The sequence below is a fragment of the Prionailurus viverrinus genome, chromosome B3, assembly GCF_022837055.1.
Source record: "Prionailurus viverrinus isolate Anna chromosome B3, UM_Priviv_1.0, whole genome shotgun sequence".
In the NCBI taxonomy this organism is placed as follows: domain Eukaryota; kingdom Metazoa; phylum Chordata; class Mammalia; order Carnivora; family Felidae; genus Prionailurus; species Prionailurus viverrinus.
This window is the reverse complement of record NC_062566.1, coordinates 114,196,901-114,224,649: the sequence shown is the minus strand read 5'-3', so window position 1 is coordinate 114,224,649 and position 27,749 is coordinate 114,196,901. Positions and strand designations below refer to the sequence as shown.

The 27,749-nt window shown below is 44.4% G+C and overlaps 2 protein-coding genes across 20 annotated transcripts in view; one reads left to right on the top strand and one right to left on the bottom strand.

The window, feature by feature from the left end:
• Window positions 1-17,371, top strand: part of NUMB (NUMB endocytic adaptor protein) — a 201,720-nt gene extending 184,349 nt beyond the window's left edge. For 7 of the 11 annotated variants that reach the window (XM_047862209.1, XM_047862206.1, XM_047862204.1 and 4 more), the window contains 5 exons: window positions 7,470-7,674; window positions 9,561-9,854; window positions 11,564-11,713; window positions 14,186-14,332; window positions 15,235-17,371. In XM_047862209.1, coding sequence (XP_047718165.1) covers window positions 7,470-7,674; window positions 9,561-9,854; window positions 11,564-11,713; window positions 14,186-14,332; window positions 15,235-15,950 — 1,512 coding nt within the window. In that variant the 3' untranslated portion in view covers window positions 15,951-17,371. The remainder of the gene's footprint in view (window positions 1-7,469; window positions 7,675-9,560; window positions 9,855-11,563; window positions 11,714-14,185; window positions 14,333-15,234) is intronic. The other 4 variants (XM_047862205.1, XM_047862203.1, XM_047862211.1 and 1 more) reach the window with 3 other exon arrangements.
• A 778-nt stretch (window positions 17,372-18,149) lies between these two features.
• The window catches only part of PAPLN (papilin, proteoglycan like sulfated glycoprotein), a 37,578-nt gene continuing 27,978 nt past the window's right edge, over window positions 18,150-27,749 (bottom strand). For 8 of the 9 annotated variants that reach the window (XM_047862195.1, XM_047862194.1, XM_047862193.1 and 5 more), the window contains 5 exons: window positions 27,054-27,191; window positions 26,200-26,327; window positions 26,008-26,116; window positions 23,546-23,712; window positions 18,150-19,867 (listed from right to left, as the gene is read on the bottom strand). In XM_047862195.1, the coding sequence (XP_047718151.1) occupies window positions 19,692-19,867; window positions 23,546-23,712; window positions 26,008-26,116; window positions 26,200-26,327; window positions 27,054-27,191 (718 nt within the window). In that variant the 3' untranslated portion in view covers window positions 18,150-19,691. Of the gene's footprint in view, window positions 19,868-23,545; window positions 23,713-26,007; window positions 26,117-26,199; window positions 26,328-27,053; window positions 27,192-27,749 lie in introns of those variants that run through there. The other variant, XR_007152897.1, reaches the window with a different exon arrangement.

Genomic DNA, 27,749 nt, shown 5'->3' with positions numbered 1-27,749 from the left:
AGATCTTAAGCCATAAAGCAGTGCATTTTGCTATCACTATACTCACAAAATCAAGAGTTCAAGAGTTTCCTTATATTAATTTAAAAACTGTTTTATTTTCAAATCCTGGTATTTCATTTCAGGCTGTTTGAATCTCCTTGGCCAATGGTTCTTCTGTATCAGAATCACCTGGAGGGCTTGATAAAAACAGTTTGCTAGGCCCCACCTTCAAGATTTTTTCATTCAGTGGGTCTCAGATGGGGCTTGGGGAGGGTCTGTCTTCAAGAACTTCTGCCCTAGGCCTAGGAGCAATATTAAACTTCTTTGGACAATAGCTCTGTCCTTGTAATAGAACTGTGTTCAAAAGCAGACAGGTTCTAAAACTCCAGTTCTCTTTCCTATTTCATGCTTCAGTGCCCTACCCTTGTATCATCCTCCTAAGAAGGTAGATGGAAACTCATGTGGACTCATAAAAAGCAACTCATTCTTTTAATAAGCAATAAGCAATTATGTGAAATATTACAGTTTACATTTGTGTGATATTTAGGGTCAAAAGGCATTTCCGACATTACTCCTCCTTATGATATCTGATATTGGCATATAAAATTCAGGGAAATTACTTGAACCATATGTAGGAGCAGCTACAGCTACCTACATGGTGTGATTTTGAAAACTCCACAAAGGGCTCTCTGTTGTCAAATATCTCTTCTTACTATTAGTGATGCCAAAAGTTACTATATCATCTCTAACTTTGTTATTTCACAATTAGGGATATGCTTTAAAATACAGATAACCCTGTTGAAAATAATCCATTGAGTTTATTAAATTTAGGTAATCCAGCATTTCTTTAAAATAATGTTAAGTTTATATAAGCTCTCTTCTCACACAGACAAATCAGTTTTATCTAATTCCTTTTTAAGTGTACAGTGTGGGTGAAAACCTACTTTAATTTTTGCCTGTGTGTGGTTGAGAGGGAGAGTTGTGAGAGAGCTAGAAGATAGGAAAGGGGGACAGCATCAAAGCAATGAGGGTCTAGAATGGGGTAGGGTGTTGGGGAGGGGAGTGTGGCATTTGGATAGAGGAGACTGAGAAAGCTAAGCTTTCCTTTTTCATAATTCCCTTGTCGTTGCTGGAGTTGTATTAGTTATCCAAAGTCTTAGGTTTGTACCTTTTGTTCTTGGTTTGCACATTTTGTCCTAGATATGTTGACAGTCTATTCAAGCTCCTGAAACTTGCCTGCCTTTCCAGTAGTTTCTTAGAAATGCTGGTACATATTACCACTGTTCCCTTAATTGGCAAATGTAAGATTTGTGTCAAGACTTAGGGCCTCAAACCTTGAGCAGTGTCTCTAAAGCTAATATGAGTAACAGAGAGAACCTGACTGGGAAGGTCTCAGTAGCTGGTCACAAAAGTACAGGTTACTCATGGTCACTTTACCCAGTGCCCACTACAGTAAAGTATCATTAGCATTACCTAAGGTAATTTATTCATTTAATTTGCCATATTAATATATTAAAATATAATTTTAGAGGCGTCTAGGTGGCTCATTCAGTTAATCATCCAACTCTTGATCTCGGCTCACATCATGATCTCACGGTTCATTAGTTCAAGCCCCACATTGGGCTCTGTGCTGACAACACGGAGCCTGCTTGGGATTCTGTCTCTCCTTCTCTCTGCCCCTCACCTGCTTGTGTGATCTCTCTCCCCCTCTCTCAAAATAAATAAATAAACTTCAAAAATAAAATATAATTTTAAGCTGGACTTGCCAACATTTTGCCTTGTGTAAAAACAGACTTATTTGAAGATGGCAGAATAGCATGAAAGTATTTTTTGCGTCTTGTGTCCATGAAATACAGCCAGATCAACACTAAACCATCCTGCAGACCTAGAAAACTTATTGAGGATTAACACAACAATCTGCACAACCTGAACCACAGAACTCAGCAGGAATTCACCCCAAAAGAAAGAGCAGGAAGAAACGACAGCCAGGGACTTAACCAACACAGATACAAGCAAGATGTCTGAACCAGAATTTAGAATCATGGTAATAAGGAGAACTAGGTGGAGTCGAAAATAGATTAGAATCCCTTTCTGTGGAAGTAAAAGAAATAAAAGCTAGTCAGGATGAAATAAAAAATGATATAACTGAGCTGCAATCTCGAATGGATGCCATGGCAGCAAGGATGGATGAGGTAGAGCAGAGAATCAGCGATATAGAGGACAAACTTCTGGAGAATAATGAAACAGAAAAAAAGAGGGAGACTAAGGCAAAAGAGCATGACTTAAGAATTAGAGAAATCAGTGACTCATTAAAAAGGAACAACATCAGAATCATAGGGGTCCCAGAAGATGAAAAGAGAGAAAAGGGGTAAAAGGGTTATGTGAGCAAATCATAGCAGAAAACTTTCCTAACGTGGGAAAGACACAGACATAAAAATCTAGGAAGCACAGAGGACTCCCATTAGATTCAACAAAAAACGACTGTCAACAAAGCATATCATAGTCAAATTCACAAAATACTCGGGCCAGGAAAGAATCATGAAAGCAGCAGGGGGAAAAAAGTCTTTAACCTACAAAGGAAGACAGAACAGGTTTGCAGCAGACCTATCCACAGAAACTTGGCAGGCCAGAAAGGATTGGCACAATATATTCAATGTGCTGAATCAGAAAAATATGCAGCCAAGAATTCTTTATCCAGCAAGGCTGTTATTCAAAATAGAGATTAAAAGTTTCCCAGACAAACAAAAATTAAAGGAGTTTGTGACCACTAAACCAGTCCTGCAAGAAATTTTAAGGGGGAACTCTCTGAGGAGAGCAAAGATGAAATAAATAAATAAATGCATACATACATACATACATACATACCCAAAGCAACAAAGACTAGAAAGGACCAGAGAACACCACCAGAAACTCAAACTCCACAAGCAGCATAATGGCAATAAATTCATATCTTTCGGTACTTAACTCTAAACATCAATGGACTAAATGCTCCAATCAAAAGACAAAGGGTAACAGAATGAATAAGAAAACAAGATCCATCTATATGCTGTTTACAAGAGACCCACTTTAGACCTAAGGACACCTTCAGATTGAAAATAAGGAGATGGAGAACCATCTATCATGCTAATGGTCAACAAAAGAAAGCTGGAGTAGCCATATTTATATCAGACAATCTAGACTTTAAAATAAAGACTGTAACAAGAGATGAAGAAGGGCATTATATCATAATTCAGGAGTCTGTCTACCAAGAAAACCAAACAGTTGTAAACATTTATGCTTCAAATGTGGGAGCACCCAGATATATAAATCAATCACAAACAAACTCATTGAAAATAATACCTTTATAGAAGGGACTTCAACATCCCACTTACAGCAATGGACAGATTATCTAATCAGAAAATCAACAAGGAAACAATGGCTTTGAATGACACACTAGACCAGATGGACATAACAGATATATTCAGAACATATCATCCTAAAGCAGCAGAATATATATTCTTCTCCAGTGCACATGGAATGTTCTCCAGAATTGACCACATACTGGGACACAAATCAGCCCTCAACAAGTACAAAAAGATCGAGATCATACCATGCATATTTTCAGACCACAACGCTATGAAACTCAAAATCAACCACAAGAAAAAATTTTGAAAGGAAACAAATACTTGGAGACTAAAGAACTAAAGAACTAAAGGAATGAATGGACTAACCAAGAAGTTAAAGAAAGTACATGGGAAGTTAAAGAGTACATGGGAGGCACCTGGGTGGCTCAGTCGGTTGAGTGTCCAACTTTGACTCAGGTCATGATCTCATGCTCATGGGTTCGAGCCCTGCATCGGGCTCTGTGCTGACAGCTCAGAGCCTGAAGCCTGCTTTGGAATCTGTGTCTCCCTCTCTCTCTACCCCTCCCCTGCTCATACTCTGTTTCTCTCTGCCTCTCAAAAAATAAAAACATTGAAAAAATTAAAAAAAAAAAAAGTACATGGAAGCCAATGAAAATGATAACACCACAGCCCCAAATCTCTGGGATGCAGCAAAGGTGGTCATAAAAGGAAAGTATATAGCAATCCAGGCCTTCCTAAAGAAGGAAGAAAGGTCTCAGATACACAACCTGACCTTATACCTTAAAGAGCTGGAAAAAGAACAGCCAATAAAACCCAAAACCAGCAGAAGACAGGAAGTAATAAAGATTAGAGCAGAAATTAATGCTATTGAAACCAAAAAAACAGTAGAACAGATCAATGAAACCAGAAGCTGGTTCTTTGAAAGAATTAATAAAATTGATAAATCACTAGCCAGTTTGATCAAAAAGGAAAGGGCCCAAATAAATAAAATCAAGAATGGAAGAGGAGAGATCACAACCAATACAGCAGAAATAAAAACAATAATAAGAGAATATTATGAACAATTATATGCCAATAAAATTTGCAATCTGGAAGAAATGGACAAATTCCTAGAAACATGTATACTACCAAAACCAAAACAGGAAGAAATGGAAAATTTCTACAGGCCCATAACCAGTAATCAAATTAGTAATCAAAAATCTCCCAAAAAACAAGAGTCCAGGGCCAGATGACTTTCCAAGGGGATTCTACCAAACATTTAAGAAAGAGTTAACACCTATTCTCTTGAAGCTGTTCCAAAAAATAGAAATGGAAGGAAAACTTCCAAACTCTTTCTATGAAGCCAAGACCAAAGACCCCAATAAAATGAAGAACTATAGACCAATTTCCCTGACGAACATGGATGCAAAATCCTCAAGATATTAGCCAACCAGTTTCAACAATACATTAAAAAAATTATCCACCACAACCAAGTGAGATTTATACCTGGGATGTAGGGCTGGTTCAATATCCACAAAACAATCTGTGATTCGTCACATCAATAAAAGAAAGGAAAAGATCTGTGTGATCCTCTGAATAGATGCAGAGAAAGCATTTGACAATATACAGCATCCTTTCTTGATAAAAACCCTCAAGAAATTAGGGATAGAAGGAGCGTACCTCAAGATCATAAAAGCCATATATGAAAGACCCAACACTTGGGGCGCCTGGGTGGCGCAGTCGGTTAAGCGTCCGACTTCAGCCAGGTCACGATCTCGCGGTCCGTGAGTTCGAGCCCCGCGTCAGGCTCTGGGCTGATGGCTCAGAGCCTGGAGCCTGTTTCCGATTCTGTGTCTCCCTCTCTCTCTGCCCCTCCCCCGTTCATGCTCTGTCTTTCTCTGTCCCAAAAATAAATAAACGTTGAAAAAAAAAGAAAGAACTAACGCTAACATCATCCTCAATGGAGTAAAACTGAGAGCTTTTCCCCTAAGGTCAGGAACATGACAGGGATGTCCACTCTCGCCACTGTTATTCAACATAGTATTGGAAGTCTTAGCCTCAGCAATCAGACAACACAAAGAAATAAAAGGCATCCAGATTGGCCAGGAGGAGGTCAAACTTTCACTCTTCGCAGATAACATGATACTCTACATGGAAAACCCTAAAGATTCCACCAAAAAACTGCTAGAACTGATTCATGAATTCATCAAAGTTGCAGGATATAAAATCAATGCACAGAAATCAGTTGCATTCCTATACAACAATGAAGCAACAGAAAGAGAAATCAAGGAACCGATCCCATTTACAATTACACCAAAAACCATAAAAAACCTAGGAATAAATCTAACCAAAAAGGTGAAAAATCTATACACTGAAAACTATAGAAAGCTTATGAAAGAAATTGAAGAAAACACAAAAAAAAGGAAACATATTTCATGCTCCTTGATAGGAGGAACAAATATTAAAATGTCAATACTACCCAAAGCAATCTACATATTCAATGCAATCCCTATCAAAATAACACCAGAATTCTTCACAGAGCTAGAACAAACAATCCTAAAATTTGTATGGAACCAGAAAAGACCCCGAATAGCCAAAGCAATCTTTAAAAAGAAAACCAAAGCAGGAGACATCACAATCCTGGACTCCAAGCTGTATTATAAAGCTGTAATCATCAAGACAGTGTGGTACTGGCACAAGAACAGACACTCAGATCAATGGAATAGAATAGAGAACCCAGAAATGGACCCACAAACGTATGGCCAACTAATCTTTGACAAAGCAGGAAAGAATATCTAGTGGAATAAAGACTGTCTCTTCAGCAAGTGGTGCTGGGAAAACTGGAAAGCGACATGCAGAAGAATGAACCTGGACCACTTTCTGACACCATACATAAAAATAAACTCAAAATGGATGACAGACCTGAATGTAAGACAGGAAGCCATCAAAATCCTCAAGGAGAAAGCAAGCAAAAACCTCTTTGATCTTGGCTGCAGCAACTTCTTACTCAACACGTCTCCAGAGGCAAGGGAAACAAAGGCAAAAATGAACTATTGGGACCTCATCAAAATAAAAAGCTTCTGCACATCCAGGAAACAGCAAAACTGAAAGGCAACCGATGGAATGGGAGAAGATATTTGCAAAAGACATATCAGATAAAGGGTTAGTATCCAAAATCTATGAAGAACTTACCAAACTCAACACAGAAAAATAATCCAGTGAAGAAATGGGCAAAAGACACAAATAGACACTCCTCCAAAGAAGACATCCAGATGGCTATCCGACACATGAAAAAATGCTCAACATCACTCATCATGAGGGAAATACAAATCAAAACCACAGTGAAATACCACCTCACGCCTGTCAGAGTGACTAACATTAACAATTCAGGCAACAACAGATGTTGGCGAGGATGCGGAGAAAGAGGATCTCTTTTGCACTGCTGGTGGGAATGCAAACGGGTGCAGCCACTCTGGAAAACAGTATGGAGGTTCCTCAAAAAAATTAAAAATAGAACTGGGTGCAACTCCCACCCAGAAATTGCACTACTAGGTATTTATCTAAGGGATACAGGTATGCTGTTTCAAAGGGGCACATGCACCCCAATGTTTATAGCAGCACTATCAGCAATAGCCAAAGTATGGAAAGAACCCAAATGTCCATCAATGGATGAATGGATAAAGAAGATATGGTGTGTGTATATATATACAATCGAGTATTATTTGGCAATCAAAAAGAATGAAATCTTGCCATTTGCAACTACGTGGATGGAACTAGAGGGTATTATGCTAAACAAAATTAGAGAAAGACAAATATCGTATGACTTCACTCATATGAGGACTTTAAGACACAGAACAAATGAACACAAGGGAAAGGAAGCAAAAATTATATAAAAACAGGGAGGGGGACAAAACATAAGAGACTCTTAAATATGGAAAACAAACAGAGGGTTACTGGAGGGGTTGTGGGAGGGGGGATGGGCTAAATGGGTAAGGGGTATTAAGGAATCTACTCCTGAATCACTGCTGCACTATATGCTAACTAACTTGGATGTAAATTAAAAAAATAAAATTTAATTTAAGAAAACAGACTTAATTGTGGTCCAAGCTTATTTGTAATTGTACTGTAACTCTAAAAAAGTTTTTTTAAACCTTCTGTTATATACAGGGCGAGAGATTGAGTCATGCAGTAGGCTGTGCATTTGCAGCCTGTTTGGAACGGAAACAGAAGCGGGAGAAGGAATGTGGAGTGACTGCTACTTTTGATGCCAGTCGGACCACTTTTACAAGAGAAGGATCATTCCGTGTCACAACAGCCACAGAGCAAGCAGAAAGAGAGGAGATTATGAAACAAATCCAAGATGCCAAGAAAGGTACAATCTGTTCTATTACAATTTATGTTTATTTAAGCCATTTTTCCCAGCAGGTTAATATTTGGAAGCTCTCAGGGGCAAGCTTTCTCACAAAGAGAACTCTTAGCAGTATATGAAGACTTTAAGAACAAAGCTGAAAACCTAAACGAAGGCCTTTCCTTTACAGTAAGTGGTTTAGTGGCTTCCAAAGTATTTACTCTTTCCATTACCAGAAGCTGTCTGAGGAGGCTGAGAGTGCAGCTGAAGAAGCTGCAAAGACATTACCCCCCGTGTTTAAAAACAAAATTGGGGAAATCTACATCCTGGAACAGACTTCTAATTTTGATGTATCTGATCTCTGTGAGAGGTACATGCTACCAAGGACCTACATTCTTGAAGGAAGAAGTACAAGTTGCAGGTTTAGGCTACAAAGGACCCACTGATGGTGATGCTAGGTACAAATGTGGGTAGAAATTTCACAGTGATGTTGTTCTTATTAGATTATTACTGTGTTTTAGTGCTTTAGTGAAAAAAGTCCATAGAAGCTAACCCCTCTTTTTCCCATAGCCAAATTTTAGTGTGTGATTTTGCAAAGTGTGATTTTTTTGCAGATACACATGGCAGCATAGCAGAAATACCTGTGCGGACAATTCAGGTCACTCAGAAGTCTCTTGTGTAAAGTTGGGTTTGAGTGTATTGTAAAACTAAATGATAGGGCTTGGGGGAAAATGCTTTGCATTCTTGTGTGCAGCTAGAGTTGAAACCCACAAGGAATATTTTGGAATTAAAAAGTTCAGTATAAATATACAAGATTTGATAAAAGTCTTGCTCATTTTTTGCTGTATGCTTTTAGTTCTAAACCAGCCACTAAAGAATGCCATTCATTGAGTACTGACCCAAACAACTCTAATTCTTAAGGTAAAAAAAGGGTACACATTTTATTTGAAATTAAATTCTTGATTGTGAATTTTTTTTTATTTCTTATAAACATTTGTGCCAGAATACCAAAGAATAAAATACCATGCTGTTTTTATCAGAAAATTTAATATGTGTAGCTATTATTTAGTGTGCTACAGTGATTTTTCAGACTGGAAGCATATTCTTTAATACCATCAAATAATACTCTTGGCTACACACAGCAGCTGCCAAAGTGGTTGAGTCTAACATCTAGAGCATTATGAGGGGAGGCAGGTAGAGATTTACCACATTCAGAATGGGACTCAGCTGGTACTTACATGGAAATAGTTTTGTATTTAGGTATAATCCAGTTTAAACTTTTACTTATGGGGGTGCCTGGCTGGCTCCGTTGGTGAAGCGTGCAACTCTCACGGTGGTGAGTTGGAGCCCCATGTCGGGTATAGATTAAAAAAAAAAACTTTAAAATTTTGCTTCTGTATGCTTTTATTCAAATGAGACACAAATGCAGTTTGTGATTTAAAGACTGCCTTTTGACATTCTTTAATATCTAATCAAACTTACACTTGTTTAGACCTTTCTGACTCTGCCACTTCCAAAGTCCTCTCTCCCAAAAAACAAGCAAACATTGAAAACTATGAATCATCATTCTATAAACGATCTCACATTAGGAGTTCATAGGTGCTGGGTTGTTTTTTTTTTTTTAATCTTGGTCAGTGTCTTAAAGAAAATCTTAAGTTATGAATCATTGCATGAGAATCAAAGATCTGATATTTGTGTCTTAGTAGATATATCATGTGACACGTAGTAGGATATTAAACCTTTTATTTGTCTGAAACGTAGGAGATCTGAGCCCTGCTTGTAACCTGCCCTTTAAGAGACTTTGGGAAGCAGATGGGTAAAAGGACATAAGAAGGTTTTGAGTTCCTTGACTGTATAAGCCGGAATTATTTGAAGACTGCTAAGGTCCTCTTTCTCTTGACTTTCTTGAGCTGAAACAGATAAGACAGCTGTCGGCTCATCAGTGGCTCCTGGCAACACTGCCCCATCCCCATCCTCTCCCACCTCTCCCACTTCGGATGCCACTGCCTCTCTGGAGACGAACAATCCTCATGCCATCCCACGCCGGCATGCGCCCATTGAACAACTTGCTCGCCAAGGCTCTTTCCGAGGATTTCCTGCTCTTAGCCAGAAGATGTCACCCTTTAAACGCCAACTATCCCTGCGCATCAATGAGTTGCCTTCCACTATGCAGAGGAAGACTGATTTCCCCATAAAAAATGCAGGTAATGCAGCATCCACCTGACTCATAAGTGCTTTGCACTGAAGCACTATCGTTATTTCCAGTGGTAACACTAAACCCATCAAACTAGCCACCCTCTCTTCTGAGCCTGGTTGATGGTTGTATGTATCTTGTGTCATTTCCCATTGAGAGAAAAGTAAGGTTCATGGAGAGGGTCGTGAATCCTTCATTTCTCTTCAACAGATAGGTATCAGAGCCATGATGGAAATTCCTACACTGAGCTACAAGGTTTGTGATCTGTCCTGATGGAAGTGTGCTACCTCTCAGCCAACCTGCTTCCAAACATCAAGGGTCTCGAGTTTCCATTCTAATCCTGCCATTTGGGACCCAACAGAGAATTAATTTAAAAGGCTTTGGAAACACATCTATTCAAATAGCATTACTCTCAGATGTACCAGAAGAAATGGATAAGTGCTCATTGTCCTTGTGGCTGGTTGACTCCGTACAGAGGAAACTCAAAACGGGTCTCCTGTTTAAATCAAAAATCTGTTTTTCATCAGAGACAGTGAGCTTGCTCACATATATTCATTACCTTTCAGAACTGCCACACAGGCCTTTGTGTGGCCCCTGTACAGCTGAGCCAGCCCTGGTAGCTCTATCCTCATCGTAAGATCCAGAGCTAAAGTGTCAGATCTGGTCAGTGCTTTTATTGGGCTCTATTTTACTTCACTCTGAGACATGACAAGCCAGTACTATAACAGAATATGAGGAAGACTGTTTCAATAAGACACTCCCAGTGATGGTATAAAAGTCCAGAGTGTTAAGTTCTTTTGACGGATGAAAGGAGGCCTAAACAACAGTTGGACTGGATGATTACTGAGGGTCTTTCCAGCTCTCAACACCTATAAAAATGGAAACTCCAGATGCTTCTAATACCTTGTCTTCAGTCTTCTTCTGGAGATGGGAAACAAAAACCATTCTTTTCATAGTTGAGCAAACCAAAGGTTCACCACACATTATCAGCTTCCCCTGTGACAGAAGTATCCTTATCTCATGGTTCGTGGGTTCAAGCCCTGCGTCGCACTCTGTGTTGACAGCTCAGAACCTGGAGCCTCTTTCAGATTCTGTGTCTCCCTCTTTCTCTGCCGCCCCCCTCACACTCTGTGTGTGTGTCTCTCTCTCAAAAATAAACATTAAAAAAAATTTTTTTTAAAGAACAAAGCCTATAGAGTCCTGGGTTTCAGTTTACTTTTTCATGTTATCACAGTTCACATACTTGCTACTTCAGGAAAAAAAAATGAGTGATGATATTATTGTAGCTTATTACAGAGAGAAGGACTAAGCTGCCACTGGTGCCCCTGATTTTAACCCATCTTCTGATAGAGTTACTAAGTGGCTCCAGAACTCTATGCAGATCACAGCCTTGGGAATTAGTTGGAAGGCAAACAGGTTGCAGATGTCTTCCAGAAAAATGTAGCTAACTGACACAAAAAAAGAATACCAACTTCTCAGTAGTTTCACACAGGAAAGGAAATAAAGAACTGGGGATTTGCAGGGAGGAAAATAGTCCTTAGTACATAAATTGTTGACATTTTATACTAAATTTTTGAAGCTGCTTTTATAGCCCCACTTGACAGTTGAGACTTTTCCTTTCGCAAATAAGGGATGTGTTATAAAATGCCACCTTGTGTCATACTGTTACATTTCAGGATCAGTTTTTCTGTCTGGAACCATTTTCTGTTTGCCTTGCAGTGCCAGAAGTAGAAGGGGAGGCAGAGAGTATCAGCTCCCTGTGCTCACAGATCACCAATGCCTTCAGCACACCCACGGAGGATCCCTTCTCATCTGCCCCAATGACCAAACCGGTGACAGTGCTAGCACCACAGTCTCCTGCCTTTCAAGGTTGGTGCCCTCTTAGCCTGCTCAGCTGTTCTCTGTGAAGCTTGTACTTTCATGGCACAGCTCACTCACTCTCGGTGGGCATTCTGAGCTTCCCAAGAGCTGGTCGGACCTGTTAATTTCCCTGTTGGATGATGTCTCAGATTTGTTAATTCCCCTTTTCCACAATGTCTTTGTGCTTTATTCCCGTTCCTTTTTCCTAGAATGTCTGCATTCATCACTGCATGTACCTTTCTGTCTTTGATCCCATTCTGTTAAGAGCTTCTGTAGTCCCAACCCACTGCTTTACTTCCCACTTAACTATTCAGAGTATCCAGCCAGTTCTCCAGAAGCAGCAGTCATCAGAGTTGGTTCCAGCGTATGCTTTCTTTAGCAGAGTGGCTCTCAACCCGAGGCAGTTTTGCCCCTCTCAGGGAAAATTTGGCATTCATTGGTGACATTTTGGGGTGTCACAAGCTGGTAGGGAGTAGCTGCTACTGTCATCTGGGCTGAGGCTAGGGATGCTACTAAACATCCTTCAGTGCACACAATGGCAGCCCTCACAGCAAGGAATTTTCTGGCCCAAGTTATCAGTAGTGCCAAGGTTAAGAAGACTTGGATTCACCTCGTCTCCATCCTACCACAAGAGGCTCATAAAGAAAAAGGCACTTCTTTTGGCTTCTTAGTTCATTTCATCTTCTGTAACAAGTGTCCTAAAATTTACCTTTGTAAAGGCATTGAGGACTAACTAAAAGTTGTTGTTTCCAGGATACTGAGTTAATACTTGGTGTTGACTCTGAAGTCAGCAAAGAGTCTATATATAACTTAAATAATAGACTTTTAGAATTTGAACTCTTTTTTTTTTTTTTAACGTTTATTTATTTTTGAGACAGAGAGATAGCATGAACAGGGGAGGGGCAGAGAGAGAGGGAGACACAGAATCTGAAACAGGCTCCAGGCTCTGAGCTGTCAGCACAGAGCCCGACGCAGGGCTCGAACTCACGGACCGTGAGATCATGACCTGAGCTGAAGTCGGACGCTTAACCGACCGAGCCACCCAGGCGCCCCTAGAATTTGAACTCTTACAATCGCCATTTCTTCATTTCTTTTGAGAAAGAGCTCAAAACGGGGAGACAGTACCCCACTCCTTTCTGAGGAAGCTACCAATGCTTTTCCTTCAGAGAGTCTCTTTTAAAAACAAAAACAAAATATTATAATCATGTGCACCAAATGGCTTTTCATTTCATCTAACAAATGTTTATAATACCAACGATAGGCACAATTTATGGAGCAGATATTAGCACAGTGCCTGCCACATCATGATGAGGACTCAGCATTTTCTCATTAAATCCCCACAACAACCCTTTGAGGTAAGCAATACAAATCAGGAAAATGAGGCTCAGAGAGGTTGAATAAATTTCCCAAATTACACAGACAGGATTTAAACCCAGGTCTTTCTGAATATTGTTATCTGTTACGTTCCGCTACCTATCTCTGAATTTACAGTGCCTATTTACAATGGGATGTACGAAACTAATAGAACGTAGTCCTTTCCCTGCCCACAAGCGGCTCCCAGTCTGAGTGAGCTAGTCTTTTAAGACAAGCCCTGGGGTAAGTAATACCGATGCCATAAGCATGGTTGCCCATCTTAAAGAGGGAGTGATTGAAGTATAGGGCAGGGGAAGGTGCTTGCTCCATACTAACTATGATAGAGAGCTGGGATAAGGAATAGAAACTGATGGAAAAGATGTCTAGAGTAAAGGAGCAAGGATTAAGAGATTTTCTAAAGAGAGACAGGAAAGAATAGTAGTGCTTTGAGATATTATGAACATTACTGAGGGAAAAAAACTTCAAAGAGATGAAATTAATTCTGTAGCGAATTAAACATTAAGCAAATGAAAATATAAAAATTTATTAAGCAAATGAAAATATATACCAAATTTGTTTTCTCATTTGTAGTATGAGGATACCAGCCTTATGGGATTTTTGAGAGAATTAAATAGGATGATGAATGCTTAAGTACTGTTAACATAGTGTCTGGCACATCATAGAGGATCATTATATTTAACCCATTGTTATTGTTGGCATAATTTGATCTTTTGGAAAAGTGGTAGGAGAAGGAAATGCTTTATCTACATCTTATGCCAACGGCTAAGCTATACCTAGAATTGATTTTTGCTGCTTGTAAGACAGACCAGCTCTGTTCAACTTAATTGGAAATTGTTTCTCTAGGCTTCATTCCCTCTCTCCCTGTTCACATATTTTCCTAGAACAGTCATTTGACTTTTTTATCAGTATAGCTATTTTAATTACCTCCAATTCCCTCTTTGCCCAAAGGTTTGTGTATCCATTGCAAGATGGCATGGTTATCCCAACACCAACTTTTCTGTCTTATCTGTTCCACCGTTATCGCACATCGGCCTGACCGAGCTCCAAGGGGTCACCCATTCACCCTGCATGAATTAACTCCATCGATGTTGTCTGCTCCCATTGTAGCTAATGGCACTGACTCAGCCTTCCATGTGCTTGCTGCTAAGCCAGCCCATACTGCTCTAGCACCCGTAGCAATGCCTGTGCGTGAAACCAACCCTTGGGCCCATGCCCCTGATGCTGCTAACAAGGGAATTGCAGCCACACGTTCGGGTAAGGTGGCCATGGGTGGTGGTGAGGATTCTGGGATCAGATAAGTGACGCCGATTCAGAAATCAGCCATTTACCCAAGTGGGAACCGGGGAGGAATCCTTTCAGGAAAAGTGTGTTCCCTCCTGGAAATAAACTATTAGGAAAGGATGGTGAAGGAGAGGAACTCAAGAGATTAGACTGATAGTTTCTAGGGCTACAGAACACAACTACCCCTTAGAACTTTCACAAAATACAGATTCCTGGGCCCAACCCTGAGCTGACCACTGGATTTGGAGATAAATGGATATGCCCGTAACAAGGGTGGGAACCTTGCCTCTTACAATGGCAGGCCTACAGAAAAAGCTTTGCTTTTTGCTTTGCTTTACTTTCTAGTTTTTCTGTAATGAACATTTGTTAACTATAAAATCAAAACAAATTTTAATAGTAATAAAGGCAGTTCACCTGAAAGATAACATGTCTCTCGAAGCAAGACAGGGGCCACAAAGTACAGCACCATGTCCCTGGTTATTTTCTTTTTATTCTGTTAGAGCAAAAGGTGAATCACCTTGGGCTCTTTAGAGCATGTGCAGGCCAATTTCTGTAGCACGGAGGAGCCACAGCAATAGGAAGGGGTTTCAGATGCCAGCCAGCTGCCTTAGTTCCATGGAGTCTGAGCCCTATCTAGACAGCTCCTCAGTGTGGCTGCGATAGCAGCATGGTCTGACAGGTTTCCTTTGTCCTAAAGCAAAACCTCCTCAGCTGGTAATAGAGACTTTTCTCACACCTGCTAGAACTACAAAGTGTCCCATTAGGGGCATTTGTTCCACATGTTAGGATCATTCAGGTAACCAAGGTTACCAGGTAAGGAAGGAAGCCCCTAACGATTCTGATTCTTTTGTCTCTCTTGATCTCATTGGTTTCAGGGACCGAGTGGAGTCAATCTTCTGGTGCTGCATCTCCAGGTCTCTTCCAGGCTGGTCACAGACGCACTCCCTCTGAGGCTGACCGCTGGTTAGAAGAGGTGTCCAAGAGTGTTCGGGCGCAGCAGCCCCAGGCCTCAGCTGCCTCTCTGCAGCCAGTTCTCCAGCCTCCTCCACCCACTGCCATCACCCAGTCAGCGCCATCTTTCCAAGGGAATGCATTCCTCACCTCTCAGCCCGTACCAGTGGGTGTGGTCCCACCCCTGCCACCAGCCTTTGTCCCTGCCCAGTCCTATCCTGTGGCCAATGGGATGCCCTATCCAGCCCCTAATGTGCCTGTGGTGGGCATCACTCCTTCCCAGATGGTAGCCAACGTGTTTGGCACTGCAGGCCACCCTCAGGCTGCCCACTCCCATCAGTCTCCCGGCCTGGTCAAGCAGCAGACATTCCCTCAGTATGAGACAAGCAGTGCTACTGCCAGTCCCTTCTTTAAGCCTCCTGCTCAGCACCTCAATGGTTCTGCAGCTTTCAATGGTGTAGACGATGGCAGGTTAGCCTCGGGAGATAAGCACACAGAGGTTCCTGCAGGGGCCTGCCCGGTGGATCCCTTCGAAGCCCAGTGGGCTGCATTAGAAAGCAAGTCCAAGCAGCGTACTAACCCCTCTCCCACCAACCCTTTCTCCAGTGACTTACAGAAAACATTTGAAATTGAACTTTAAGTAGTCTCTATGGCTTATGTATTTTGCCCATACTTAGGCAAGGGCAGGGGCAGAGGTCAAAGAAGCAAAGGGAACTTTGTGTTCCCAGTCAGTATACTTTTCACTAATCCCAAAGGTCTTAAGGAGCATGTCCAGGCACAGAGTGCTAGGAGAGGTGATTTTGAAAAAAATGGAAGAAACATTCCTAGAGAAGAGTTGTCTTGCAGTTGGGCTAAAGAAGTCAAGGAAATGTTGCCCTCTGTCCCCCTCCTACTCCCTCAGCCCCTTAATAATCTCTGGCAGCAGAGAGGCAGAGTATCTGAACAGGAATCTGTATTCAAAGCACATTTACTGGAATATAAAACACAACGGGAAGCAAAACAATCACCCTTCATTTTTCAGGCCATTCACCTGCCGCCTCTCACTGGCCTGTCTTAGAGATCAAGAACATGGTGGCCTGTGCTTGGGCTGGGGACGAGAGGCAGGCCGTGCTGCCAGAATTCCCAGGAGGGCACAGCAGCTGCCCAACAGAGCTATATTTTAGGGGTAAAGTTGAGCTTCCACTTTGAGTAAGAATAAATATTATAAATATATATCAAAAAAGCCAAAATCTTTATTTTTATGCATTTAGAATATTTTAAATAGTTCTCAATATTAAAAAGTTGTATGAGTTGTAAGTAATCTTGCCAAAGGTAAAAGGGTTAGCTGTAAGAAATTGTACATAAGATTGATTTATCAGTGATGCCTATTGATGTGGAGAGAGGAGAGGTTGGGAGTTGCAGATGGGATCCCTATTACTTGGTATCATTCGTTGTAAGTAGCACCTTGCAGCAACAATCATGCGTATGACCAATACAGTCCCTAGGTGGTAGTTTTAACGAAAATGAAAGAGCAGTATTGTCCTGGTTTTAAACCTGTGATGAAATCCTAATGTCATTTTAATGGAATCAGTCTGAATACATTCTACAGAGAATACGTATTTTCTTTTATATACTGCTGCAGTTTCCTTATGTTAATCCTCTACTTTTGTTTTAACACTAAGGTGACAATGACTTAATCATATCCATGGACGGGAGCACAGGTTACTGTGTTGATTTGTCATGTGGGTCTCGGGTTTTGTTTTGTCCTTTAGATTTTGTCCCCACCAGCTTTGTGGGGATGGAGATTCTGGTTTAATAGCTGTGTGTGAGCCGGTCCCCCCCACTTGTGGTGAGAGCATCCCGTTGCCAGTTGTAGCCACTTGACCTCTGGTAATGACGTGAGATCCCATCTCATTTTTACTTTTGAACGTTGGCCTTACAATCAAATGTAAGTTATATATATTTGTACTGATGAGAATTTATAATCTGCTTTAACAAAAATAAATGTTCGTGGTAGAAGCTTTTGCCCCTGAAGGGCTGGTCTTTCCCCTTTTCTTTATTAGTAAATGTGTTTTAGTTCTTTTTGGTCTGTTCTTGCTCCATTCTGCTGAACTCCAGTTTGATGTCTAGAAAATCTTTTATTGGGACTTTTTTTTTTTGAAGTATAATTTGCATACAATGTTAACTTCAGGTGTACAACATATTGATCTGATAATTGTATACATCACACAGTGCTCACAATAAGTGTGGTCACCATCTGTCACCACACATGTTATTACAGTATTGTTGACTACATTCTCTCTGCTATACCTTTCATCTCTGTGACTTACAACCGGAAGATTGTACCTCTTAGTCCCCTTTATCTATTGTGCCCATCAGGACTAGTCTACTCTTAAAATTCACTTTTGTATTTATACTTTAGGCTTTGGTTGATCCTAAGCATATCTCTGATGTCAGATCCTTACTGCTCAAAGTGTGGTCTGGAACAAGAGCATGGACTTCACCTAGGAGTGGAGATACAGAATCTCAGCCCCACCTCTGACCCCCCCCTACCTAGTAATCAGAATCTACATTGGAACAAGATTCACATTCTGAGAAGGCCCTGACTGAAGCAGTGAATCTCAGCGTTGGATATGTATTAGAACCTCCTGGGAAGCTTTTAAAATTCTCATGTCGGGGAGCAGGTGGGGACCCACATTCAGGTATTTTTTATATATATATTTATTTTTGAGAGAGAGAGTGCAAGTGGGCGAGGGGCAGAGAGAGAGAGGGAAACACAGAATCTGAACCAGGCTCCAGGCTCTGAGTTGTCAGCACAGAGCCTGATGAAGGGCTCAAACTCACAAACTGTGAAATCATGACCTGAGCCGAAGTCAGATACTTAACCTGACTGAGCCACCCAGGCGCCGCTCAGGGTGTTTTTTTGTTCTGTTTTGTTTTTTAAAGAAAAAGCTTCCAGTATGGAAGAGGGTTGAGAACCACTTGTCTAGATTGAGTTTTATTGTTTCCCTAACCTTGGCCCGCTCTTCTGTGACTAGTTCTAAGAACTAGCTAACCTCAGACTTACCTTCTAAATTACATTGCCAATTGGCAAATAAGGAATTGGGGAGTCCAGGAAAATAGCCCTTAGTTTCCAATTTGTATAGCAAAACCAGCCATGATAAATGAAAGGGGATGCTCCTCTGTATTTTTTTTTAAATGGAAAGAAAAAAATACCTCTGCCCCTAACCCATGTTTCCTGTGCTGAATGAGAGGTAGACGAAGAAGTATCACTCACCTATGATGCAGTTTGTCTCTTTTCCAGCCAGTGCGTTGGTAATAAAAGTCAGCTTTCCCTATAATGCCTGTCTTTCCTGTGTCCCAGAATAACCTGTCGCTTAGCCTTGGCTTAGCCCAGCCAGTCTACTGGAGGATGGGTAGAAGGTTAAAGTGGAAAGGGACCTGGAAGCTCATTGAATCCAGGCCTCTTGTTTAGCAGCAAGGAACCGGAGGTTCTGAGGGATGGAGAAGGATTTCTTCCAACTGAAATCCCTTCATTGTTAATACATTGCCTTCTCCTCCATTGGTCCCCTGTCCTGCTGCTCCCTGTTTTTAATAGTCTGATTTGTATCTGGAAGCAAACATTTTGCTTCACAGATTCCTGCTTGGGGAGGAGAGGCTCCCAGTTGGTCACTGTACAGAACAGGTCTGTCAGCTTGATGCAGGTGTGAGGCAGTCCTCACCACCAGGCTCTGCAGGTCAGCCTCAGGAGGAGGGCTTCAGGCACCAGCTTCTGATGAAAGTAAGGAGCTCCCCCCGACCCCGGCCCCATCCTGTCATGCTCACACAATAACGCAGCTGCCGCTCCTTCATCCCACATCCCTGTACTGAGCCTTACGTGTCGTGTTCCACTTTGGCAAGAGCTTCACAAACATGCCATTAACTGTATGTACAGATGCGAGTTGAAGCTGGTTGCTACACTACCTGGAAGGGGGAGGTTGACTAGAGTAATGGACCACTGTTTGACACTAGATGAGATGGAGTTCTAGCAAAGAAACTTGCCTGACACAGCAAGAGTTAGCGTGCCCGTGTGAGACAGGTGTTAACTTTGAACCCATTACACACCTCCCCACCCAGCTTTAAATGAAGTGAGAACCCTGGTAGCTTGCTTTAGAACCCAGTGAATTGATCCTGTATAACAGAAATTATAGAAGGAAGCCGTAAAGTAAAGGGTGTCCTTATCCAAGCAGACTCCTCTTGACCGCTGCCTGTAGTGTCGGAAGCGAGGCAGGTGCTGTCTGCTGCTGAGGCACAGCACTGGGGGGGGGGGGCTGAAAGAGCCCATTCTCTAGAAGATCTCTCCCTTTGCCAGCCAGAGACAGCAGCCCGAGACTTGCTTCAGGACTGGGGCTGGAGCTAGCCTTCATCCCTGCTGCCAGACAGGCCGAGCATGAGGCTGGAAGCGGGAACAGCTAGCACAGCAGAAGCTGGAGTAATACTCGTTGCCACAGAGCTGGGCCTGCAGGATCAAATCACAGTTGGCCAGCTCAGGCTGATCCATACACTCCCTGCTGAGGTCCCTGGACTGGGCTGCCAGTGCTGTAAAATAAGGGAGAGAAAGTGGTTAAGGAAGCGGTGTACGCTGAAAAGTCCCACCTATTCTTTCTTTGCCTTAAAGGAAAGCAACACTAGATCTGCCAGATTCCCAAAAAGTACAGTTATTCTGGAACCTTTTAACACGTGTGTCTACAGTGCCTCCCCACCCCCTGCCATGGGCCTCATTTAGGCATGCAGTGGTCCTCCGGTTGTCCTGCAACCTCAGCCCAATGCAGACTCCCAAATAGTGACTGACGGGATGATTAAACATCTCCTGAAGTTAACTCCTACCCTTGCAATTGTGACCTGAAGAGCTGAATGACAGCTGCCTTAGCCCCTGGACTGGGAAGGGAGTAGGATCAACCTAAGTAAAATTCTGAGTTGGCAAGAGCTGTCCTCTCATTGCTGATTTAATGTGTTGTGCCTTCAGTAGCCCCAGTGCGTCTCAGTCGCTTCGTTCCCCATCTTCCCAATTTTCCCACACTCCCCCGCCCCCCAGAGAGAGCAAGTATTAGGCAAAGTGATTAGAACAGCCTTGTGAACTATGGCTCTAATACTGTACTGAGCACAAAAATGCTGGTTGCCACCCCACCCCCCGCCAAATGTGCCAGGGGCTTCTGTATCTTAAAAATCCTTGTGAGAAGGGCACCTGGCTGGCTCAGTCAGTAGGGCACGTGACTCTTAATAGCTGGGTCAGGAGTTCGAGCCCACGTTGGACATAGAGATTTAAAAAAACAAAAAAACAAAAAAACAAACGCCTGGCTGGCTCAGTTGGTACAGCACGCAACTACCTATCTTGGGGTCATGAGTTCCAGCCCCACGTTAGGCATGGAGACTACTTTAAAAATAAACAGGACTACTGAAAAAACAACCCCTGTGTTTCATTCTGCTTCTTCCTTATAGGACTGAAGTGGCCTTACCTAGTTAACTTCCCTTTCCCTTCTGGAAGGGGCTTTTGGCTTAAGCCAGAGTGACACCTTCCCTAAAGTCAGACCTCATAGGCTTAATCTTTCTCTCTCCCCTTGCTTCCTCCCAAAAATACAACTAACAGACTTTATCTGAGTAGTGAATGACTTTTGGTATATCAGTATAATGAGAATACAAACTACAGATGACCCTTGAACAACTTGGGTTTGAACTGCATGGGTCCACATTTTTTTTTAATGAATACTGTATACAGTACTGTATTTCCTTTGATTTTCTCAACAATTTCTCTTTGTTGTAAGAATACACTATATAATACATATACAATATGTGTTATCAGTAAGGCTTTGATCAACAGGCTATTAGTAAAATTTTTGGAGAGTCAAAGTTATACCCAGATTTTTGTAAAGAGTATTGGCACGCCAATCCCTGTGTTGCTCAAGCATCAACTGTACCTACATTTACATAAATAGCAAGCCATTCGTACATATTAAGAAATCTGTCATTCTGGCATCAACTTTCTCTGAGCAGTTGCAGCCCGGGGGCCTATCACAGGGCCCAGAGGTTTGGGGTCCCACATGATGGTTAAGCACACCAGCTCTGGAGCCAGAAGGCCTGAGCACAATCCTGGCTCTCCTATTCCCCAGCTGGGTGACTTTGGGCAAGTTACTTAAGCTCTCTGCCTGTGTTTCCTCATCTGAAATGGAGATGATAATAGCACCTTGGGCACACAGTAACTGTGGCTAAAATTTGAGTGCTTACCTGTGTTTTGTTCCATAGCCTCATTCCCTCTCACTCAAAAAAGTGAGTGATGCCCTATGTTCTATCCTTACAGTGTTTTAGGCAAGTCTTTTAGGCAAGAAGGTTGAGAGGTCCTCAAAAGAAGTATGTCCCTTACACCAGAGCAAGACTAGGTCAAGACCCCCTACTCTGATGCTAACATTAATTGCAGTATGCCACCAGACCATGAATAGGGCAGAGTGAGGCATGAGGCAGCCTCAAGCAGTGAGACCCTACAAAAAGCATAAACAGGTGAGAGCAGAAGTCTGCAGCCTAATCAGAATGAATACAAAGACAGGAGAGACCGCTTCTAAGCATGAAAGGTGCCCACAAAATATCTAAGATTAGCAGCACTCTTCCAGCAGAGGGCAGGAGCCTGACTCCGACGGCTCCTGTCCTGTCCGGGAGGCCCATCATGCCAGACCATTTCAGCTTACAACCACACATCAGCAGGGGCCCCACCAGACTTTGCCCTCAAACAAGGCTCTGATTATAATTCGGCTTCTCCTGTAGACAGATCTACAATTAATCACAAACATGAACACCTGGCTCCTCTGACAGCTCTTTTTCTCACATAAATCTGCATTCTGGTTTATCTAGAGTCTTGTTAAGTTTGGTTGGTATGTAGACAAGAGATCAGTACGCTGGGCACAGTAGAGATGAGAAGCGGCCCCTGCAGCACAGTGTTTTTGCCAAGGTAATGCCTTCATGCACACATGCACTCAGTCACCAAGCCTGAGCACCTAGTGATGCCAGGCACTGACCTGGGGACCTAAGGACTCGAATCCCAGTGGCTGTCCTAAGGAGCTCACAAACTGGAAGCCTACATGTCAGTCTGATCCACTAAGCAGCATTTCTACCGCAGACCTTCATCCTCTAGCACTGGCCAGTTCCCACCTTCGGCGTAGCAGACAGGCGGCAGCCAGGCCTGACAGCCCTTGCTAAAACAACACTCTTGGTGCAGTGCTGCAGCCCTGATTGCTGTGAACGTCCAGGCGGACAGGAAAGGCCCTGGCACCTTTCCCCCAAGCCTGCTGGAGGCCTCCTGAGAACTGGTGGCTCGGCCTGGGGCACTGCCCTGCTGTCCAGGCAATCCATGAACCCAGACCAAGGACACGTGGAAGGGCAGGCTGGGCACAGGGCAGAGCCTCCTCTGCCCCCTTCCCTCTGGCTTATTTGAAAATAGGGCTCTTATGAATCCATCTTCTCAAAATGTGAAAATAAGTGCATCTCCAAATTAACACCTCTCAAATTAGACTGCATCTGAATTGATGGTCTCTTAGCACTGTGTCTTTAACAGCATGTTTTTCTTAGTGGTATGAAACTAATTGTTTTGCGATACGGTGCTTAGGTTTATTGAAATGTAACTCAGAGCAAGAGCTAGAGAATATAAAACTAAAATATCAAACTGCCCAGTAACAGGTGTGATACTTCAGGGAAAAGAAAATTAAATATGAGGACTAGGTTGTAGTCCCAACTGGGCCACTAATTTGCCGTGTGACTTGTGGAAACATCACGTAAGGTCTCTGGATATCTGTCTCATTTGTAAGATGACGATACTAATACTTGCCCTTCCCTTTCTGAGTTATATGGTCAAAGGGCCATGAAGGCACTTCTCAATCATAGGACCACTTTTTGCCACCCTAATTAGAATGGACAGACTTAATGGTCTGCCTTAAGTATTACATATCCTACTTCTCGAGATCAGTAAGTCTAAATGATATTTAACGTCATCTATTAAGCTATTACCAGATGCCCATCATCTGCATTATTTCCCTCACCTCGCCGCAGCCCTCTCAGGTGGTGGAATAGCCCTCTGTATATGTGAGAAGAGGGAGGCTTAGGAGAGCCCCTTGCCACAAGTGACGCTACCAGGAACCGGCAGAGTGAGCCAGGACTCAGACTAGAGTCACTCAGACCTGCGCAGCACAAAGCCGGCTTTTGGGAACAAGTGAGTCCCTGGGGTGGGCCTCTTACCCGGCGGGCCCACCTTCACCTCCGTGCTGCGGCTGACTGCCTGGCTTCCACGGTAGGCACTGCACGTGTAGGAGCCCTCGTCTCTGGGCTGCAGGTTGTGGATCAGCAGTGTGCCATCTGGGGACTGGTAGACTCGGTGCCCGTCGGCCCGCACCGGCAGCCCATTCCTGAAGGGGACAGGACACTGGGAGAGTCGTCCACGGCCTCTGGTCTTGAGGCCCTAGGAGGCCATGCTGCCACTCCCAGTGCCCCAGAGCCCAGAGACAAAGGGAGGAGGTAATCACTGTGGACAGAGGACCCTCACTTCAAGAAAGAGATGGGCCAGGTGCCAAAAAGAACACTATCGGAGCAAAATAACTCAAAAGTAGAGGGAACTCACCCCAACTGAGCACACTGGTCTAAGTTACCATGAATTTGCCTCTTACCCACAAGGGAAGCCCCACTCTCACTTTTTATCAGCAACAGTCTTTCCAGCAGCTGTGTGGTGGCCCTGTGCTGGGCAAGCGACGTAAGCGCTCCCTGCCTTGAGGGTACTGGGGTAGGTGTTTAGGGGCACCCTCCCTGAGGAAGACCAAGCTGAGACCCAACTTGAGAATGAGGAGGAGCAGCTGGCCAGCCAACGGGAGAACAAAGGGACTCGGGAGCTGGAAGGCAGAGGCCATGGTCAGAGCAGGGAGGGAAGTGGACAAGGCCTCAATGGGAGTTTGGACTGGACCCTGGGGGGAATGGAAGAGTGTGAACTAAGCAGGACTGACAGAGTATCTGCCCTTGGATGACTGGGCCTAGGACAAGCCTGAAAGCAGAGAGCAGGAAAGTGGCTCCTACAGAAGTGCACACATGGGTAAGGGGAGGATGTGCAAGGTAAGGGAGGAGAAATGAAGGACCACAGTGGTTACTCAGGGTTGCTGGGTAATGGCGGTGCCCCTCCACCATGGGGAGATCCAGGGCAGGGAGGACAGGTCAACGGTGAGTGTTCTTTTCCACCATTTGGCATTCTGGATGCCCATGAGATACAATGCCCATGAGATGCATTGGATTTGAGGTCTGGACCCAGACAGTCTATCAGCACTGGGTGGCCCTGGAAACCACGTGTCAACAAGGTTGCCCAAGGTGAAGTTAGACAAGCCAAGGACCAAGGACAGACCCTGAGGTGCATCCGCCTCCGAGACATTGGTGTGAAAAGGTAAACCAGCCAGGAAAACAGAAGCAGCAGCCAGAGAAGGAAGAACATCAGAAGACAGTAGTTTCCTGGAGCCAAGAAGAGGGAGCATGTCAGGAGGTGCAAATGGTCAGCAGAAGAACACCTCTCAGGTCATGTGAGATAACGTCCAGAACGTTTAGGAACAGGTCAGTATCCTGGAGTGGTGGGTGGATGTGAGCCCCTGTGCAAGGACTGAGCTGTGAGTAGGGGGTGAACAGGTGGAGACCCCCAGTATGAACAGCCATACTGTGAGGGGGAGACTCCAGATGAGGCCAGGGTCTGCAGGGAAATACAGGGTCAGAGGAGGGTATCTTTTATGTTATGCTTTGAAAGCGGGGACTCCTGAGCATGTTTGCTGCTGGTAAGATCAAGGAGAAGCAAAATTGAAGACAGAAGCGCGAAAGGATAATCAGAGGCCCGACCTGATCAAGGCAGGCCTGCACCAAGAACAACTGCTGAAAAGCCTACGGAGGCTCCCTGCCTCCCTCCTGCGTGCAGGCCCCTTCCCATCCTGACATCATCTCTCCAGTACTCACCTCTGAGGCTTGATCAAGAACATCCTTCCCCTCCTCAGCCAAAGTCACCTGCGTTGCCACCCTTTGATTCCCCCAGATAGAAGGCAGCCTCAGTGCTCTGTGCACAGAGAGCACTGAGGGCAGACCTCTAGAGCTCAGGGGACACAGGGCCATCTCCTGCCTGGGGAGTATCTGGGGGGCTCAGATTACCCCCAAGACCCCCAGAGCCTAGGCTATTGCTGACACACTGCAAGGAGGAAGGGGGCCAAAAAAAAAAAAGTTGCTGAAAGAAGGAACGAACGAATAAAAGAGCAACTGATCTGGTGTAAACGACACTGAAGTCCCCACAGCTGAGTATACCCAGTGGTTCTCTACCCTCATCTCCAGATACTGTCAACTGTCATGACTTGGGAGGAAGTACTACTGGCATCTAGTGGGTGGGTGGCCTGGATGCTGCTGAACACCCTACAATACACAGAACTGCCCCAACCACCAAAAGTTATCAGGTCTGAAATGTCAAGAGTGCCGAGGTTGAGAGACCCTGGTGTAGCCCAACCAAAAGAAAGAGAGCAGTCCTGTGGGGCCCCGCTGTGTAGGGAAAGGGGGTGCTGCCACCAGGCCTGCAGGTAGGAGTTGAAGAATGAAGGCCACGGGCAGTGGGAACAGCAGTATCGCTGCAGAAAGGTGAGCGTCTTCTCCAAACTACGAGCCTCTGAGGGCCAGGCCTGCCTGGAATAGAGCCTTACCTGGACCACCTGATGTTTACACTTTCTCCTGTCACCACGCATAGCAGCCTGGCCGTGTCACCCTCTGGCACCAGCATAGTAGAGGGCAGCTCTGTGATGGCCAGCTCCCCTAGGGCAAGGAGGAGGCATTGTCAGCCACCACACCAGTCCTGCCCCACCTGTGCCACCTGACCCTCAGGACTGCCACCTCACCCAGAACTCTGAGCTGGACCCATCTCTGGTCTCGGTCCTGCCCGTTGAAAGCGACACAGGCATAGAAGCCGCCATCTTCCAGAGCCACGTGGCTGATGACCAGAGAGCCATCAGGCTGCAGCTGGTGTCTAGAGACAAAGCACAGTCAGGTAGCTCCTCCCCCAAGGGGCTGGAAGAAATGGGGGTGGGGCAGGGTCTTCCTTTCCCCATAAGAGGCTGAGTGGCCCTTTCAGTGGGGTCTGAGCAAAGAGCCATCTAACCTTAGGCCCTGAGGTCCTCCAGATGCTGAGCTCTCTCGTTTACCTGAAGGTACCTGGCTTTTAAGCCCAGCAATAAACCATTTCCAATCTCCAAATACAAAATAATTCTGGTTTGGGTTTCTAGTTCTTGCTGTGCTCAGTCAGTAGACTCAAATCTTGGTTCTGCCACTTAGGAGCTGTATGGTGTGTTAAACTCCTGTGTGTCAAATGGGGATAAAATAGCACCTACCTCCACATGGCTCTCCTGAAGACTGTATGATAGAGAACAAGCCTCCTACTCCTAATGGGCACGATACATGCCCATGCTGTTATGGTTACAGCCAGAAATGGGTCTGCCTCCATTTTGTCCCTCAGCCATCACCTCTCCTTAGCTAGCCTGTTACTTCTGTCCACTAACCACAGTGGAAAGACCCAGAAACCCAAATGTTGGTCTGCCCAAGGAGCCCTACCCCCAGCGGTATCCTCTCTCAAGAGCCCCTGGAGTCCTGCTCAGGACTGACCAGAGGTGGCACCTGGCAGCTCCCTCCCCTGAGGCCTGCACAGGGTCAGGGGCTAAAGGCGGGACAGGAAGGGGAAGAGAGGAGCTGAACAAACCTGGGGGAAGAGAGGGGCTGCCCATCTCTTTGCCACTCAATGGCTGGGGGTGGGAAGCCCTCAGCACGACAGGTCAACCGGATCCGCTGACCTGGATGGGCGTCCACCACCCTAGGCTGGTTCCTGTCCAGAAGCAGCCTGCAGAACAAGCACCCCACAGCCATGAGAGGGGGGACTCTGTCTGCACAAGCATCTGACCCCCTTCTCCCTCTCCAGCCACATTCAGCTTCCTAAGAAAGCTGCTCTGTGCTGGTCAGGACATCACCAATAACTACCCGGGGCAGTCTAAAAGCCACCTCCAGCTTTCTCGCTTTCCCCACCCCCAACCACCACCCCAGAATCTCGACTGTCTGCTCCCCGCCCTGCACATCTGCTTTGAGATCCTGCACATCTGCCCTGCACAAGGCACTTTGACTTGGGCCCCTCCAGCCTTCTGCAACCCCTCTATAAACTCCCATCAAGGCCATCTCAGGCTCTCCAGCTCCTGCTCTTGCTTCCCCTCCCTCAGCTCCTGTGCCCTGGGCCATGGGCCAGTCTCAACTGTTTGGGGAAGGGAAGAGGGCTCCCTTTCCACCTCCCTAGTCCTTGCCCAGCAGAGCCCTGTGACCCCACCCACTCTCCCTTCCTTTCACCACTGGGACCCCCATCGGCCCTGGCCCTCCAGTGGGGTAGGCTGAGAGCAGAATGGCGTTGCTG